General features: G+C 30.2%; 1 protein-coding gene across 3 annotated transcripts in view; it reads left to right on the forward strand.

The window, feature by feature from the left end:
* Nucleotides 1-20,918, forward strand: part of LOC113558545 (semaphorin-1A-like) — a 60,890-nt gene that overhangs the window by 20,145 nt on the left and 19,827 nt on the right. For all 3 annotated transcript variants that reach the window (XM_026964033.1, XM_026964034.1, XM_026964035.1), the window contains one exon: nt 19,987-20,142. In XM_026964033.1, coding sequence (XP_026819834.1) covers nt 20,019-20,142 — 124 coding nt within the window. In that variant the 5' untranslated portion in view covers nt 19,987-20,018. The remainder of the gene's footprint in view (nt 1-19,986; nt 20,143-20,918) is intronic.

Consider the following 20,918-nt stretch of genomic DNA (forward strand, 5'->3'; position numbering starts at 1 on the left):
CCATGTAAGCGGCAAATATTTTCTATTGTAAAAAAATGACATTACCGTTTTTCTTTCTTTTCTAATTCAATTTACGCAAAGCGTTCTGGTTAATGTGTCCTCCTTTCTCTGTTTATTAATAATAATGCATAATGGGATGCTTTGCTATAATTTTACGAAACAACGCATTAAGGTCAAAATAAAATTCATAAGTGACAACAATATTTTCTTATTTCAAGGAAACCGCTACTTAGAACTGCTATTTTAGAATTAATTTGTCTTCTTTATACGTTTCAATAGACTAAATGGTTTGCCTTTACCGACTTTAAGAATTATACTAGTAATTGCAATTATAATTTAAAATCTAGGTACATAATAGTTATATTGTAAACTATAATAATTATTTACCAAAGTTATATTTCCAGTTATAATCATAATTACATTTAATATCATAATTATGCTTTGCTCATTAGTCATTACTTACTGTCTATTTTATAGTATACTACATTAGCGCATCAGAGTTTATTATCATCGGTACTATCATAATTCATAATATATCTATAATTAATGGTACTATAATAAATTATTAAATATAGACTATAAGTTATTTATACGATGGTGGATTTGAGAATTTAATGTGTTACTCAAGAAACTTGTGTAAGGAGGCCTTGGTTCTCGTTAAAATAATATGAGCTACTTAATTAAAAACATGTATACTGCACTAATAGCGCTAAATAGAACACTCAAAATAACAATTAACTATCACTACGTTAGAGATTATCGACAAAATAATAGTAAAATCTGCTATATATCTATTTGTCCATTTTTATTTTCGGAAAACAGTATTGTTTTTAACTTTAATTTTTGCACCGAATCGCGGAAATGGTTTTAAAGTTTGAAATTTGAACTAAGTATATAATATTGCGATAGTATTTATATTAGTTTTTAAAATGTTATTGAATATTAGTACATTTAAGTATTGAAAAACTTCTGTTAAATTAAATCAAAACGTGTAGTAAGGAAACGTAAATGGATAATTAATATAATAATATGTAAAATTATATACAAATTAGTACCATGGGATTCAACGGTAAATCGTAACTGCAGTCGTATTGGTGTAAACATAAGTTACTATAACACTAGAGGTATAAAATATATATTGTACAAAACAGCTTACTGTTTATACTTATTAATAAGAAAAATAATAATATTATCAATCCACTCAAAACCGAAGTACAGATCGTGTGGAAAATTCTATTATTCAGCTGCAGCTCCTCGTGCATCGCGTGACAAACATCGAAAGTACTTATACAAGTATATGTATAGACAACGCAACACCTCTTCAATATCTCAACAACACATACCTAGCCTAGTATACAATATGCGTCAATCGTCTTTAATACTATATAGGAGGTACCTAAGTTGTTGCAAAATACAGAATGTTTTTTTTTATGGTGCATAAACATTTTTGCATATTTGTTTGTAACAAACGCTATTTGTTTTCAGAAAATTGAATTATTTATTTTACACGCGTATAGTTTGTATATGTATGTATTATTATATGTTAGAATTATTACTTAAGCTGATAAAATATACTAACTGTATGGTAATATATATATTGCATGCGTCAAATCTAATTTTTAATACAAATTATCTTTGGACTCTAAATTTAAATTTTATTTAAATTTATTATCTGTATAAAATACGTGATCTCAATTTATAATAATAATAATAATAATAATATAGTTTCCATAGTAATTATAATAATGTGTTATAATCAATATTATAATAACTATATGATACAATTAACAATGGTCATATAACATTAAAAATTATATTATTTTTTATTACTGTGTCATTTACTGCCATTAATAATAAAACCTTATTGAATAAATTTTAAAAAAATGCATATATTCGTAGCTACAGTACTATCTCAAATAAAATATAACAACATATACAATCGTTACTTAAAAATTGACAGTGTTTTATTATTTCTAGTTATATAACTCGCATAATATAATAAATAATAATATATGTAAAAAACAATATTGAATACGATTTCTTAAGTTTCTTCCTAATGCCGAACGTATTTAACAATATTATTTACAGTCTATTGCTGAATATCGCCTGTTGATATATCATATATAATAGTATAATAATATGTAATAGTAGTTACCAGTAATAAAACATGGCAATAGTACGTGCGCATTTTATCGTGAAAACACATAATTTTTTTCTTCTTGAGTCGAAGAAATACGCCAAAGGGTATACGCGGAACGCTGTGCGTCGCTCTTCCTCGCGGTATCTATCATCTAGATCGCATCGTCGCCGTGTCTAGCATATTTTATACTTTCTCCGAAGCACACCGTCCGTCTAATTTCTCGATGCATATAAGATTTTTTTATTTTGCTCCCCGGAACGAAAGTTACATATTACAGTAAATATTAAATTTAAATTTCTAGGAATGGTTTCTGTCGTTTACCATAGTTATTTTTTTCGTTAAACGATTGTACATGGATTTTGGATAATATATTACTCTATATACTATTATGTTGTTATAGACACGCGTTTACCTGGACGACGAAGGCTAAGCACGCTATCCTGTAGATCGTACATTCTGTTTATTAGGTACTTTTTTGTGGGTTCTGATTGTGAGGCGGAGCCTCAGAGGAGAGCAAACGACGAGAAGCGACAATAAATAATAGCAATGTTTTTCTTTTCTTGCCGGTCCGCGATCTTTGGAATTCGTAAATGATATATTTACACCATATGATATTATTATGTTATCGAGACGACGTGACATATAGTACCTATTCGATCGTATGTATGATTACAGGTATATGACGACAATCGTGTTTACTATATTTGTACCGCGGAGAGGTGTATCATTGTTATCATTATTGTGTTGTAGCGCGGTGGATCAAGTATTCTTATTGCTAAGGAAATCCCGCAACATCGGATCTGGTCACGTACGCGCCGTCGGCAGACGACGAATTTCGAACGTTCGGTAACCGGGAAACGTGCCAGTGGCCCGGTACGTAAGATTTACAAGAGACGTCGAACCATAACGACGACTTCGTCGCGGGGTGTATTATTATTGTTATTTACGCGTTTTTCCTCTACCCCACAACCTGCACATCACCTGCGTTGCAGTGACGGCTCGACAAGAGCAGCTATTAGCGGTTATCAGCTGCGTGAGAACTCGCGCGCGCGAATGTGCAGTTTCCTCCGGCGGCGGCGGAGGACGACGATATTCGAATACGGACGTATGTGGTAATGTTTACTCGGTATGGAGGACTGTTGTCGTTATCGTGCGAAAAAGACGGGATACACGTGGATGGATGAGAAGTGAACAGATGCGACGACGAACAGGGTCGTGATTGCAAGAACCGCGAAAGCCTTAAAACGGTATGATGGAAAAAAACTGGTTGCGTGCGCGTGTGAGTGTACGTATATAATGTTATATTACTGCATCGCAATAATTACACACGAGCGTCGTGTATATACACGTGTGTTGAATTCGCAATAATATTATTATTATTATTATTCTCCTTTCGCGCGCGCGTCGTCGTCGTTCGACGATGATCGGGTTCGCTTCAATCTGTGCGGTTTTTTTTTATTTTTCCGCTAATATTCCGGTCTAGCGCTTACGCGTGTGTGCTTGATGCGTTACAATTAATATTATAATGTGTACATATGCGCGTGCGCGTCCACCGACTTATTGTCGCGTATTTAAATATTACACGCGTCAACAGCGGCGGCGGCAGCGTGTCTCAGCGGCCGCGGCGCACGCCACGTATTGAAATGGATCACAAAGCGGCCGCCGCCGCCGATTTAATAATTAGATTCGTGATAGGTCGGCCCGACCCGCCGCCGCGCGTACAGGGTGCTCGTGGGGCTACATCTACGACCGCGATGACGATAATTACTATTACTGTAGTTGCATTGTTGTATTGCCGCCGCGGTTATTGGACTGAAAAGAATCAAAAACAATCATCGTCGTATCGGGAAAACAAAAATTCTAATTAAAAAATAAAATTTCATTCGTGTGTGCACGGGATCCAGTAAAATGTGATGCCGTTTACTCGTAATAACTCTCTTAGCTACCTGTGTAATAACAATACCTAATAATAATAATAATAATAATAATATGATTCATGGCTAGAGTATTGGACTTAATATAGTATAATTTATTATAATATTACGGATTACGTATGATATGATGATGATTATACATATTATTATTACTCTTTAGCGTCGAACGCAATGATAATTCGTATTATACTCGTATCGTTTCGATGATTTCGTTATTTTTTTCATAATCGCAATTGCTTCGATGACGAAATCGATAATAATTTTCGAAACCTTTGACTCTAGCGTGTTCGTTTATTCAAGTCTCGCCGCGCAACGGTAGTGCAGCAGCTACTGGTTTTCTGCGTGCCGCTTTGAAGCAACTATACTATGGCGTATAATACGTTATAATAATAATACTATTACATACACCATGGAGCCTGTATATATATGTAGATAAATTTATTATTATTATTGCCGCGACCAACGATGAATGTCTGTTAGTGGACCGCCGTTACGTCTTAATATATATTTCTATTGCGCGACTACGCCGTCACAGTCCCCAACGTCCTGTCCTGCTCATGAGTCACGGGTATTCGTATATATGCATTAGGATTTTAGGTCTATATCATAATAAAATATATGTTGCTTTCAATAAAAAAAAGTCGTATAATATATCAAACTGTGGTGTCATCTTATTATTTTCGTAAAATAAAATTATTAATACCTGTTTGGCTGTTTTATTTACCAAATATTCGCAAAATACGTCAAACAATTCTTAGAATAGTACCTAACATTCGAAAAATCTATCATAACGAGATGATTCACTAAAAAACCCTAAGGAGATCGACGATCGTGTAACCACACTATGTCGGTTTTCTTTGACAGCAACACATTCTCTTTCCGTGTTCCAGAGTGAAACACGACGGAGAAGAATCACTGATCTTTAGTCTAATCATCCAAATTAACATAATATATAGAACGTTGCAAGTTAGAGGTATTAAATTATGTCGCTTGTATTTGACTTACTTAGTACTTTAAATTTTGTATTTAATATTTTTAATATTGTAACTCTTTCAGATAATTATTTAACTCTGTCTTCAAATTTAGTATTATTTTTAAATAAATATATTTGAATAACATTCATTTTTCTTTACATTTACTCACAGTGGCATATTTAGGATTTATTTAAGGGGTGATATATATGAATAAAATTGTCCATGCCAAACGTTCCAGCATTTTGTTACCCAAGGATAAAGTGATAAATGAAAAAAACACAACTATAGGCTATAATCATATAAATATAAGCTAATTAAAGAAAAGAAAATTGGGCCATATTGGATATATTTTCATAATCTCCCCATGTAAATATGACACTGATCACTCTTATAGATATCCTGCATAAATTCAGTTATTAATTTGTATATTACAGTGAGAAATCACTACATGCGTGAGTGCAACGACGATCGTCGGGTACTTGCATTCTAATAATAATAACTAAATATATTTAAGCTAAACGAAAAAAAAACACTTGAAAAATACTGCTGATGCTGCTGTAGACTACAAACCAACGTACAGCGGCACGTATTCCCCGCATTTATAATTTTTTACTACGGTGAGCCAAAATTTCGTGCCATCTTCCCTTTATCTGTTTAATATTAGGTAGTAGTAACAATGAAATACATTGATTATATTATTAATATACTTCTTAGGTCTGTTTTATGAAAAAAATGGTATAAATGTACGATCGTTAGATTTTGTTCCTTATTTTTTTTTACATTTTACATCTTGCTAACACCATAAATATGCTCTAACAGGACTTAGATAAACGTGAAGCTTGAGCGTGACCATTTCGATATTTTATTGTTGACTTCGGGTCAATATTATATAGTTTTCTTTTAAGGCATATTCACTAATTTAATAAAATAATAACGTATAAATGTATAATATATGCACGTAGCTCTTAGTCCTATATGCATAATATATGTAATGTGTGCGCCTACCTATAATCGTTACTAGGTATATCTTCTACACGCATATATTATAATATTATACGCCACTAAAATCAATTTCAAGAAGAAAAACTAGTTGTAATATACATATGCATTGTATATGCACATTTAACCTGTCAGCGTGTGCTCATCGTGTATCGGGTTATTAAATTTAATTTCGGTTATTAAGTATTTTTTTTTAAATCCTTGTCTGTTCTCCAAAAATGGTCACGTCCCATCGACATGTGCATAATGTATTTATGATAATCGATAAACAATCGATAAATGGTTATTACCGCTATAATGTGTATCATTGTATATATCGTCATAATTTTCCTTTAATCGTTGGCACTTGTTGCTGAGAACGTCATTTCCTGTAAATATAAATAATATGTAATTTAGTAATTATGACTGTTTGAACCTAACCTAACGTATAATATTCTATTGACATCATTCTCGACGTCATACGATATTCTTAATGAATAAAAATTACAGATTTTTATTATTTGTTGGAATGATCAAAATGATTCATCATTATACATTTATACGGTATTCCAGTATAATAATATACAATATATTATATATCATAGGCGATTTAAAACGGATACCTACATATTACTATAATGGCATTCAAACTATTACTAAACCGACTACTGAATGGATAACGGAGTTGGCCAACTAATAAATTATACTGTGTGAAAGTGTCTGTTATTATAATATATATTTATGGGTTTATTTATTATTATCGAAATAAAAAATGTACACACATATAACACGAGTGAACTAAATCGTCCGGTAAAAATGAATCTTGTGTCGCGCCTATAAAGGATATATTCAATTGTACTTCACATTTGTACTACATTGTGTTCAGAATTTTATGAGGGTAGTGTTATAACAAAGTCATGAGAATTTTTCGTTGTTAAGACGTAATAATCATATTTTTCTACTAAATATAAAACTATAATCAGTATTAAAGAGTTGATTATTATAATTAACATGAATTATAAGCGTAAACTTATGTAGGTATATTGCAATTTTTACTTTTTATTAAAAACTATTATTTACACTATAGGTATTTTTACCGCAAGCTGACTTAAATAGGTAATAATTAATATGGATAGTTAATAGTTATTATAACTGCTGTCATAGTGTCATAGTACATCTGGTTCGTGTTGGTCGTGTGTTTTTCGTAATTGTATACGACAAATGCGGACATGGCTACCTATTATGTTGCATTTTTTATGCTTGGCACATAAATTAAAAAATTGCATCAATTGTTTTGTTATCCGTATATATTGTTAGCAACAAACATACGTTTCGAATTGTAATGTTTATGTATCTTATAATATATACAATATAGCTTTATAAGACAATAATAATATATTGCTGAATTGCGAGTTATTTCTCAGTTCAACCAAGATGTGGCCTACGATTGAACGAGAAAAATTAATTTTTCTTGAATTTCTAGTACGTGTTATATATTTTACATCGTATAGTACGTATAGACGTATTATATCTTTAAAAAAGTAGGCACGTCACGATTTTTTTGAATTCGTTTCGCTTGTACGATAAATTCAAAATGTCAAAATGCATACATATATGACCGATACAATATTATGTATGTAATATGTATATTATAATATTCTATCTATCATTGGAAATATTTTGTAAATCATAATTTTTTTGCTCGCGTCGCCGAACATTGGCCTATACTGTATTTTTTCTATTATATTTCTAGAGTTTTTCGAATCAACGTCGTCTGTTGGTATATATTATATTGACATATACTATAAATATACAATAATTTGCGTGTAAATATAATAATAATAATAATATAATATACAGTTTTTTTTTGTCCGCTGTACTTATAAAAATATAAAATATAATATAATATTATATAATATTATTATAAAAACACTGGACCGCGAACGTTGAACCCGCACGATTTTCCAGCAAGTCGGTTTTATAATGTTTATACGCACACGACGCGTAGACCGGTGCACAACACTATCTGCAGGTATATCTGCGCATGTAGAAATAACAATAATAATAATTATTATTGTTATATTATTATTCCGATGAACATTATCGTCGCACGTATATAATATATGGTACGTTGCGTATATAATATTACTATTATAATATAATGTATAATATGTATGGTACGCGTTTATAATATTATGTACGACGCGTACCTACCTATACCGTATACACAGACCCAAACACACACCTGACGAGATAGCTATTACATATTATATACAAACGTACCTATAGGAACGCTATACACACAGGTTATTGTGTATACGGAGTGATCCATTTAAAGATAGTAACACATTATTTCAGAAAACATTTTTGGAAAACAATTGTATTTTTAATTTTTTTATTTTTATCATTTATAATTTAAAAAAAAAAAATTTTAATTTTTTAAAATTTAGAAATTGACTACATACATTTTTAATTTTATAATCGCCAGCAGAATATTAGTATTAGTTTATTATTTATTAGTATTTTTATCTAAAAAAAAAAATCAAATTTTGGACAAGTAATTTATTAGTTGTATTTTGTATGATTTTATATGCACATTTAAACTTTAAACGAGCGGAATAGTAAACTGATATTTTGCAGGGTATTCCTGTATACCACTTCATTCCATTTATCTAAACTTAAAAAACTATATGATATATAATATCATTAACTACTCGCCGATTAAAATTCGATTTATACGTTGTAGTTCTCAAAAAAATTTCTCCTTTGAAAAATAAACTAAAAACGCATGTTGATATATATATAAAAAAAAGATAACTATAATGTTTTTTAACCACTTAAAATTATCTAAAACAAAATAAAATATTTTCAAAAATGTAAATAATTTTTGAAATAGGTAGTATCTATTATACGTTAAATGGATCACCCGGTATATATATACACAATGCAGGCGTATTATATTATGTGTATGGGTAGAAGCAACGGGCGCGCTTTTTTTCATCTACCGTGTAATAGTCCCCGAGGCCAAAACCCGTACGTGCGTGCGTGCGTGTGCCGCATACATGCGCGCTCGCTTTCGGGGCATTTCGACGGCTTATATAAACGCGTATTATTATTATTATTATTATTATTATTGCTATGCACCTTACTTGCATGAGGACGGGTGGTGCGAGTGTGACGACGATGATCGGAAAGTGTGGTGGGACGCTGCTGTACACTCGGGACTATAATGCGCGTAACCGTTTTCAGATCAGAGTTTATAATATTATATACATGTCCACCACGCGTTGTACATTTACAAATACGACGTAATAATGTATAACATATGTATATATTATATGAATATTAATACATTAATATGAAATTATACGTATAATACACTGGATACGTAATGCACTGTACATGTATATAGTATTATTGTTATTATTATTATGTATAGGACTATTATACAGTATATAAATGAGACGACGGTGCATCGGCCGTGGTCGGGGTTTGCGTATACCCACACTTATTCGACCACGACCGCGGTAAGCGTAACGACGACGGCGCGAGGGCTAATTAATTACATTTGTCTCGGGCATTCGCCGTGTCCGGCGGCCAACAATACTCGTCGTTTCAGATCGTATCTCTGTTCGCTTGCTTACGATGCGTTCCTATGTATGGGAAGTGAGAATAATCGTATGCGTCCGAAGATGACGTTTAATATTTATGTTTCGTTTCAAGCGGTTTTCGGGTGTGTTTATGACGGTGTCATGATTTCTCATGTTTCAGCGACTACCTGCTACTATATAATATATCATACGCAAAGTAAACCACCGTCGAAAATTTGTTTCCGCATGTCCAAATTATTGGTGTATGCGAGTAATATTAATTATTTTAATTTATAAAATACGATATAATAATATATTGCAGTGTTGAAGTCAGGGGCAGGGAGGGATTGTAGCACTCTCCGAAAAGTCAAGAAAATCTATGAATATTTTTGGTGTTCTGTGGACAATGGACGTATGTATGCGAGCATATAATACGCATAGTTTGTATAAAAAGGTTGCAGCGACGGACCACGGTATATCAATAACTTACTTAACTTATGGGGTATGAGGGATTATAGTTAAGCTTCTAGTTCTAATGCAGCGGTTCCCAATCTTTTTAGTTGCACCAATTTTGTAAAAAAATCTTTGAGGCTCATTAATATCTAAAAATACACTTATATATACGTATGTATACAATATTATTAGATATATGTTAGTAATGTATTAATGTTAAGATTATATGTGGTCCACGGCCTAACTCCACGCTATGGTTGGGAATCGCTCTTCTAATGTATAACACATCATCAGCTATTTTCCCCCAAACTAAGTTCAATAATGGATTGTCGAGAGAACTAAGCGAGACTTATGGCATTAGGAGTCCACCTGTATTTAGTTACTTACATATAATTATTAGAGAGCGCAAAACCAAGAGACTTTTAAGAAAAATGACGGTGCAACCATAACGACTTAAATTCGTGCACGTTAATATTTGGAATACATGACAGTATTTAAGTATTTATCAACAGTAATATAAAATGTACAAAAAATAACAAATATTATATTATATATAAATCTGAAAATTAGAGGTTTCCGGCCGTGATAAATATACAATACATACCGTTTTATGATGTAAATAAACTATATAATATACGCGTGACTGCAAGGCTATCAAGTTTTTATTGCGCTTCTCGGATCACGGGTTGTCGGGTTTTATTATTTGTTTCTAATTTATTGATAAAAAAAAGCCACATCGGTTATTGAATATTGATGCTGATATTGTGTTAAGTATACTATGGATGACCAAATCGAATTCTTCTTTAGTCAATGCTTATTTTTTTCGCATAAGTACATTCGTTTGCCAATTGTGACGGTGTATAGTAAAACTATATAAGTCGTATATTATGTTATTGTATATAGAACAGTATTACACCAATGATACAGATATATTGCAGGCTAACGGGCTGTGTTTAATTCTTGCCGAAGCATACTTGAAATCAAAATGGAAATTTCTGTTCACGTATAGTCGTCGTTATTGGCACGTATTCAACACGATGGAAATCGACAACTCCAATATCAGATACACATAGGTACAGACATATATTGTGGCATTATGGCAATGCATGTTCCACTTTCTTGTGGTTTCAAATAAAAATAATATAATATATTATTATATGCGTACAACGAAAAGCCGTACCTATTTTAGTGTTATATGCGTTTCGCTATTTGATTAATAAAAGCATTAAAGTCTCAATCGTAAAAAATATATTATGCATTTTTATAAGCCATACGAAATACGAATACGTGTCGGATTTTTCGAAAACGCTGCGTATTGCCAATACAAGTGTCGCCATAGTTTTGAAAGAAAAAAAATGGAATTCATAAACATTTAACATTTTGATATGTATATTGTATACATAATATTATACTCGAAATAAAATAATAATAATATAGCATGATTGTGCTAACGTTGTCATATATATTTTATACTCTACAATCAGATACACAGTACACACACTGAGTAAAATTAAATTAAGTTTTTAATTTTTAGAAACTGTCGTATAAACTCTATAGTCCGTTATTTGATACCTGTATTATATAGTACCTACGTTATATAGTGAACTGGATATGCTGTAGCAGTATATATAATATTTAGGTAAGTATACATGTATAATATTCTTATACTAGTGAAATACATTATTTTGTATTTCGTAATGACAAATTGCAATACATACGTTAGGTTATAATTAAACATATGAAGACGTATATTTATATTTTACAAAGTATACGTTACTTGGTGTAAATAATATTTATAAAACAAAATATATATGACGTATAATATAATATTATACAGTATTATCCTTATAGTATACGTATAATAATCTCAGTTTGTATTCATGTCGTCAAACGCGGCGCGTCAACTGACGTGTTGAGAGTACAAAAATATGTTTATTAGCGATAAAAAACACATACATACACACACATATTTATATATAATATCAAAATACTACGTAGTTTTTCTGTCGCAGACAACAAACGTATATTATAATTTATAATAATGTATTCATGATAGTTTTTCATTCGGATCGGGTTTGGTCGTTACTCGTTTAGAGCGTATTACACGACTGTATATTGCAGTGTATTATTTTATATTATATGCACAGCTTAGTTCAGGGAAAATTAATGGAAAAATTGTAATTGAATTAAAAACGTACATCCATGCCAAACGATCGTGCCTACTACCTATATAGTGTTGTATTAGGGAAAAAACGTGTTTAAATAAATAAATAAACAGTGTCTAAAGAATTCAAATTAGAATGAATACGCATTGATGCGCGCATAATGGCATCGAACACTATAATTTATTATATATCTTATTCGGCATGGAATAGTAGCCATTAATTCTCGTGGTTTTATAAAGAATATTTGACAATATATTTCTTTTTTGTTTAGAAGAAAATATTCGACGGCAATGTTTCATTATAAATATGGTGGCCAAAATTGATGATAATTATAAATTATAATATGTAGATTGTACATATTGTTTGTGTTTTTTTTTTGTTTTACATGTAAAAACGTTTAGTTTGAAGAAAATATATAGTATGCAAGTACTTTTTACGAAAATGAAACACACTTTCTACTTCAGACCAGATGATTCGACATCCACTAAATACACGCGCTCTAATTAAAATAATTTCTTTTTAAAAAGAATTAAATAAACCAAATCAAGTATTTAAAATTTAATTGAAGATATTGAAGTGTTAATAGAACTGCGGCGTGCGCTCTGTTATAACTTCGGAGAATTATTCGTTAGGTACACGGCGAGATGTACTATAAACAAGATGTACATGTAGTAGTTAACTTGTATATGTATATAAACGTTAAGACTTGTATACATAATGTTAAAGCTTTTATTTAGTAAATATATTTATCCTGAGGCGAATATATGTTATTTCCTTTACAGCGTGATGTAATAGTAACATAAACATATTTACAGGATTCAAGTCTATGTAATTTCTATCTTAGAAAAAATCTGCTATTACAAGTATATTAAAAAAAAAATTGCAGGCATTTTATGGTAAATTATTCAAATTAATTAATATTGAATGGTTATTGGGATAACTTTACTTATCTGGCTACCAATACAGGTTTTATTCGGTATTTATACTTATCTCTGTTTACCGTTGAACAATAATTATGTCAATACGTTTAATTATTTAATAGTTTCAGTACTATAATGTTCAAAAGAAAATATTAAAATTTATACGTATTTTCTCATTGTACGAGCATCTTAATACAAAAATGTAAAAAAAAACTTTAACCTAAAGAATAACTAACATTCGCTTATTACGATTGATTTTTATCGCTGTCACCAAAATCTGCTCCAAAAACCATGTAAAGATTATATAGATTTGTGTTGAATTGTTTTAGTAAAATGGCGCAAAGAAGTAAGTCAATGTTTACTGTAAATATGCATATGTTCTATTTAAAAAGATTTGTTTTAACCGCGAATAATTTATTCAGGTCGCTCGGTATACATGATGTGAGATTTTTATGGGATGAATTTGTGAAAATGATTGTATGATCGTATCCATAAATAATCCACGTGGATAAACCAAGAAATAATCGATATATCGTGGTGTTATTCTACTATAACGCATGGATTTACGCGTATAATTAATGCAGTAACAGTTTGATTCTATGGCAGTATTAACAAGCACGAAGCAATACTACTTCTTCTAAACGATTCATATTGTATGAGCTTAATTGTATTTCGGGTTTAGGTAGTTTACTGCTGAAAAAAATATCAAAATGATTTAAACGCGTCTTACACACGTCGTGCCTGTAGAATGTTATTGAGATAACCTAAAAGATAGGTTGGTCTTAACTGCGCGTAAGAAAGCATTAAAAGTTAACCCATTAGGTGCTAAAATTGGATCAAAATTGTTATCCTAATGGAGACAAATTCAAATTAAACTAAGCAAGATTATAAAACTGAATGATTGGAAAAATTGGATGATTTAAAAAAAAAAGAGGTTTATAATGTGGGAGATGGTCCTAATTAGGCTATGATATACGAGTATACGCTACAGATATGTTAGTTATGTAATAAGGTAAGAGGAACCTACCCGTAGTCTATGCGTAGTCTGTTAGGGTACAACAAAGTATCCGCAACACCTGCTCTTAGAATGTAATCAAACAGAAGCTTCCAAAATACAAAAAAAAAAAAATGATTCAAAATTCCACTATTGTAGGCACTGGAACCAAATGAGACGTCCAATATATAAGTGCCTATTTTATTAATATCGAAGTTTAATAATTGTCTGCCAATGACCTGATAAAAAAAATATGAATTTATTTTGTGTATAATGTCGCGTGTTCTCATAAATATATGCATTATTTCTAATAAGTTATTAATTACAACAATGATTCTTATATTATATAGGATATAATATTATTGTTATACTCGAGGCCACAGTACAATTCCACATTGTATAGTATAATAGTATGCATGATACATGCGTATTGAGTGTAGTTGTAGTAACTACTGTAGTAGACTGCAGTTGTAATAACTACTGTAGACTGTAGTAGTTCTATTCGTATTTTAACGATCATCACGGGACCTGAGAAATAAACGAGATACAAAATACCGCCGCCCACTTCAATTACCTTAATTCACTAAAATGGCGTTTTAATGTCTCGCGCGCTAAGTCGTTAATTAAATATAGTAATAATAATATTATATTATTATAATATTCGAAAGCTTTTTTTACCTTTTAACCAAGTACGATCATATGTAAAATGACACCGGGCTCGCGCCGGTGTCCTACACAATAATAGGTATCTGGTGTATATTAAATTATATTATATTAATTATTGGCTGCTATATTGCATTTATTTTATTGTATTGTGTTTTTTTTTTTTATTGCCGTATAGTCTGTACTTTGTAGTAGTTGTAAATGCGTTTCACTTTTGACGTGACCCCAAAAATAGGTTTGACACAGTACGTCAGTCGTCGTCGAGACAATACCACCGTGTGTATATAGTAGCGACCACGGCGCGCGATGATACAAAGCACCGTATTATTACTATTTATAACAATAACAATAATATACAAAGTGTATTAAGCCTGCTCGCGTTTATCCTTTTTTTATCTTATGGTTATTTAGCAATTTTGCGCTCGTTGCGTTCTAGTTCCGATTGGTCAACCGTAGCGATTTCCAGTCCGTGCCGATTGTACTCGCTGGTATACGATAATACGATATAATATATTATATATATATATTATACCTGCAGCCTGTTGTCGTGTCAAGAATTATCGTTATTAAACGCACGCCATCCGGTCCGTATAACCGATAATCATATTATTATTATTAATAACACACACACACACATATATATATAAATGATATATATAATATAATATATTATGTCGTATGATCGTATATATATATACAATAATAATAATATAATATATATATGCATACGCATTTGCAACTGTATATACTACCTATATAATACATATTTGTGTGACGTATCACGCATTTATTTCGATTAAGTCGATGCCCGAAGGGGTTGAACGAGTCCATGTTTTACAATATCACATTTTCAAATCACTGTAAAATTTCGCATCGGTAATTTGATTTAGTTCGAAAGAAACGGTCCGATAATTCTATGTTTAACGCGGCAAACCTCCAATCTGACGTATATCTTTATATTTATATCTATTATAAGTGTCACTCGAGTGTATCTATACGCCCGACATAATATTATCACGAATGCGAGTTATTGTATATTCTATGCATACAAAGTATAGAACGAGTATATGCGTATATTTGCTTATTTACATGACGTGGTCGGGTTGAACGCCACTATGTTATCATTTATCACCCCTCGAAGTGTCTGCTCGTTTCGAAAATATTAGTCGCGAATATGAGGGAATTGGCAAATTGTTGTATCAAGAATTGGGCAATACCTCGTCGTCTGAAATATATAATATAGGTACTACCTACCAGCTATTGTTGTTTCGTAACGTTTTGTTCTCGATTCAACTTGAAAATAAATCGATACTCGAATAATGCATATTTTAATATTATATATATGTATAACTATATATAGTGAAACCTCGAAATAATATTCAGAACACCTATATTTTTATTATTTTTATTTGTTTTTTAAAACTATCAAAACCATTATTATAATTTTTATAACCGTACATTATTGGAAGAAATGCTGTTACAATAAAATTGATAATCATTTAACTATATGGATTAAGTCATCTTTATGTCTTCAGTGCATACTCCTGGTTCATTTGGCATTATATATATATATTTTTTTGAAGACTGACTTTTGTTCATAAAATTATTAAATAATAGGTAAATCGAATAACTACCGACTATATTATAAGATATAAAATGGTTTGTTTAACATTCACACGTAGGTACCTATACATATTGTATACGTATATATTTTAATTAGCAGTACACAAATAGTTTTTAAGAAAAATCGATTAAATGGTATTTAAGGGCTTGCTAATGTACGCTTTCTTATTCTACAATGCACATTAAAAATGAATAAATATATATAATGTGTTTGATATTTTAATGTCGTTTTTAATATGTTTCCCAATAGCTGCTGTCTTAATTTGTACATTTTTGCGAATATAGTAAATTTATACTTTTTAACAATATGTATAGCAATACATTTAAAACGATTTCTAGTACTATATAATATTATTATTTCTACTTGTATTTTGACACACCGTGACATTTCCTTTGGATGAACATGATAAATTTGCATGCTTCATATTAATTTACTGCAGAAATAGTACCTATCAGTGGTTTTATGTATAATATTATAATAATCATATTAATATGACTTCGCGGGCAGCCGATCGTGCCATATGCGCGATGGCGCAGAAGTCAGTCACATCACACACCATTGGATGGTTTTTTAAATTGGATTCCAAAAATACGCGGGCGCGTGCTGTCGTTCTTGTTGTCCTTAAGACGTTCTCGTGATATACGATACCTTATGTACTTACATCCCTTCCATTTGGCCAATACCGATTATCGGTATGCGAGTTGTAAACTGTAACCCTATCGGTTAGGTTTCTTCGGCTTCTATTTCATGTGTGCGTAACGTATATGATGTCAGATGAGATATATATGTATATAATTTTAAATTAATATATTGTTATCATAAAAAAAGTTGTATAGAATTTTGTAAAAAAAAGTATCCGCATGTGTCAGGTTCTTTATTTCCTCGCACGACGACGGTTTAATTGGTATAAATGTATATCCCGAAACATTATCGAACCTGCGATATTGATCGTGATGGATTATTTATTATATTACATCACTTGCGGGTATTTTAAACGATGAACGGGTACAGTTACATTGGTATTAAACTATAGTAATAATAATAATTATAATATTAAATATTAATACGATAATTATTATTTAATGATCCGGTGAAAGTGTTCGTCACCGCCGCGTGATATGATGCCCACGCGCTATAACCGCGATGCCGCGCCAGATTCGCGATCTCCAGTGATTTCGTATTTTATTTTTCTCTCTCCACGCTTATTTATAATATATATATATATAATATTATCATGTTTTGTGCATACTACAACAAAATGTGGCGGGGGAGGGATAGGGGAAATAGTGTTTTCATCGGTCACGCTTACGAATTATAATACACATATAATATTATATGAATATGAACACGACGTATGTGAGCGGTTGTCTTGTACACACTACACACGTTTATACATATGTAGGTATAAGTACTTATAATATGTTATGTGTGTGTGTGTGTGTGTGTGTGTGTGTGTGTATGTGTGTAGCTTTGTTGTTAACATGAGTCAATTCAACTCTATCTCAACGGAGAGAGAGATGGAAAGTCGATGTTCAATGATTGGCTTTTTAACACGACTGTACTAAAAGTCCGTGACAATTTAAAACGAATAAAATTAAAAATATTATGTTTCATATTTGATTATAATATTATTATATCTTGGTGTCTCTTGGTGGTAGTCGTTTCCGTAAATTTTACGTAGGTTTCAATGACATAATAATGCATGAATATTAATGTATTCATGCTTATAATATATTAATATATATTATGTACATGTATGTGAAACGGTTCTATATGTGTGAGTGACCGAAAACTGATTTAAAAATGTATTTAACAAGATAAATAGTTGGAGAGTTTTTACTCATATTATATTATTTTCTGAATTCTGAAGATTAAATATTGTGTTTTGACAGTTGTATCTTGGCGGCACATCTTTGCAAGGTATTGTTTTCCACCACATAACACACGCAGAATTACCGTTTAATTTATGTGCTCGCTTTTATATTGTTCTAAAAAAATATTACCTGAATAATACATGAACTAAATTATAAATGAAAAAAATTACCGATTAACTCGTAATTATTTTTAAACGAATTTTTTCATTATCTAATTATATAATATAATGCGTGTGTGTTGACTTGTGTTGTATATATATATAATATATACAATGCTTTTTAAATTATGCATATTTAATTTGTTGTTAACGTTTGCCGTTTAGATTATAGTAATTTGCATTTAGGTAGTTTTTTTGTTGATACAATCAAAGTGATTCTCATCGTATAGTATTGATATTTATATATATATATATATATATATATTTCAATAAAGTTCCCTAAATTTTTAAGAAAATTGTATCAAAAATACAACGTACAAAATTAATTTTTTTTTATTAAGTAAATTGTCTAACCATGTAGTAGGTCATCCGGAATATTATACAATATTTAATATCTATGCTACCTATATATTATTCGTTAACTGCTGCTAAATACAATTATAATTTCTTATATAATTTTTAAGTTTATAAATACTATTCATAAAATAAATTATAATATGAATACCTATATACGTCCAAGGTAAACTAATGTATAATTTTATATCAAATAACATGTAGGTAGATAATGTATTTAATATTGATACATTTAAATATTAAGGACAATTACAATAGGTATGCCATCAGTATGATTATTTTGATTTATGTTTGAACTTAGTTTTTATTTTGGATTGCATAGTATTATTGTTTAAAATGTTCAATAATATTAAAATTTGAAGTTATGGTTGTTATTGCATTTTTATTTTATTAGTTATGTTGCATGTAATAATTCATTTGGTAATATTAATTCTCTGTGCGTAAATAACATATTTGTTAAAACGTTGTTTCATTTTGCAATGTTAAACGTTATACAATGATTTATGTATCAAGTTATGAAGAGAAAGGTGTTAGGATGAGTAAATACATTGCATGTATCCATATGTATATACTATATAGGCAGTAATTTTAATATAGGAACGGTGTAACTCAAGTTGACATTACCTATGTTAGTATTTTAGATTAATTATGATATTGTTGTATCCTTTTGTTCTTGTCAAATTGTTTTAAATAGATACTCATTTGAAACGATATATACCCTCGGGCTAAATCTTGAAATATGATACATTTATTGCAATTATAATTATCTAAGTAATAAATGGATAATAGTCTACACAAGTACCTATATTATACTGTATATATGAATACTGTGCTCTAACGTATATAGTTGCAGTATAGGTACCTATATTTTTAATTGGACGTTTATTCATTAATTTTTATAGCTATAATAACGCGTATTGTATGAAAAATATAGTATTAAAATATGATTTATATGGTAGAGTCTAGCGGTTAGACGATCGTTTATAATTTTAAGGGACTGTTTAAAGGTTAATTTGTGCAATATATTACTTTTAGTTAAACCATCGCCAAGAAAATATTATACCTACTTGTTGTGTCGCTGTTGTTAAGTGTACACTATACAACCATAACGTTTATGATACTTTATTATTTTATTTTATTAAACGATGTCGTCCCATTTGTTTAGTTTCAGATGAATTCTCCGAACAACCTGTAAATATGTGGGGCTGTTCGAGTTGTGGAACACGTTGTCTGGTGAACTTGGTCATCATCTTTACCGTTTTGATTAGTTTAGCCGAGGCTTGGCAACAGAATCTACCGCCTAAGAATAGCGTTAGATATGGTGAGTAAAAATATTTCATGTGCTTACTTATATTGATTTCAGTAAACTGTTATTAATGTTCAGTCAGGACAAAGATTATTGTATACCAGTTATCAATAAATAGGTATATAGGCGATAAACTAATATACTGATATCTAATAACAACAATTAATTACAATAAAAATATATATATGTATGTATAATTTTTATATATGTAATATATTGGTTAATTTCTATAATTAAATATTTTTTAATTAAAGGAAGGGAAAAAAATAAATAAAATTATAATAATAGATATTTTATTGATAATATTATTTAAAAAATAAATCAATTTTTACTGTCACCATATATCGTATTATAATATTTTATGGTATAGTTGATTGGTTTAATCTAAAAATTAAAACATTGCAATACCTCCGGGCAATTTATCTTATTGTTTAATAATTTATACGGGAACTTTAATTCAATGAAGTCTTGGTCCTTAATATAAATTATCATTGTACAGAGAAAATAATTAAACGTCATTGCTAATTTGTTGAAATTAAAATCTTAAAATAAGAATAACACTGATGAAGTTCTACGAATATTGTAAATCAATAGATCAAAATGGACCAATATAATCCGACGATAAAAATGTATTAAAGAACATATTTATAAGAGAAATTTGTATACATGATTTTCTTCGGAAAATGTGGTAAATGTCCTAATATACATATATATATTTTATATTATTATGTATTATGTATTAATTATACTATGAAGCCATCCACGATTTTATAATATTATAAAATTATAAA

The sequence above is a fragment of the Rhopalosiphum maidis genome, chromosome 4 (assembly GCF_003676215.2).
Source record: "Rhopalosiphum maidis isolate BTI-1 chromosome 4, ASM367621v3, whole genome shotgun sequence".
NCBI classification, from domain to species: Eukaryota; Metazoa; Arthropoda; class Insecta; order Hemiptera; family Aphididae; genus Rhopalosiphum; species Rhopalosiphum maidis.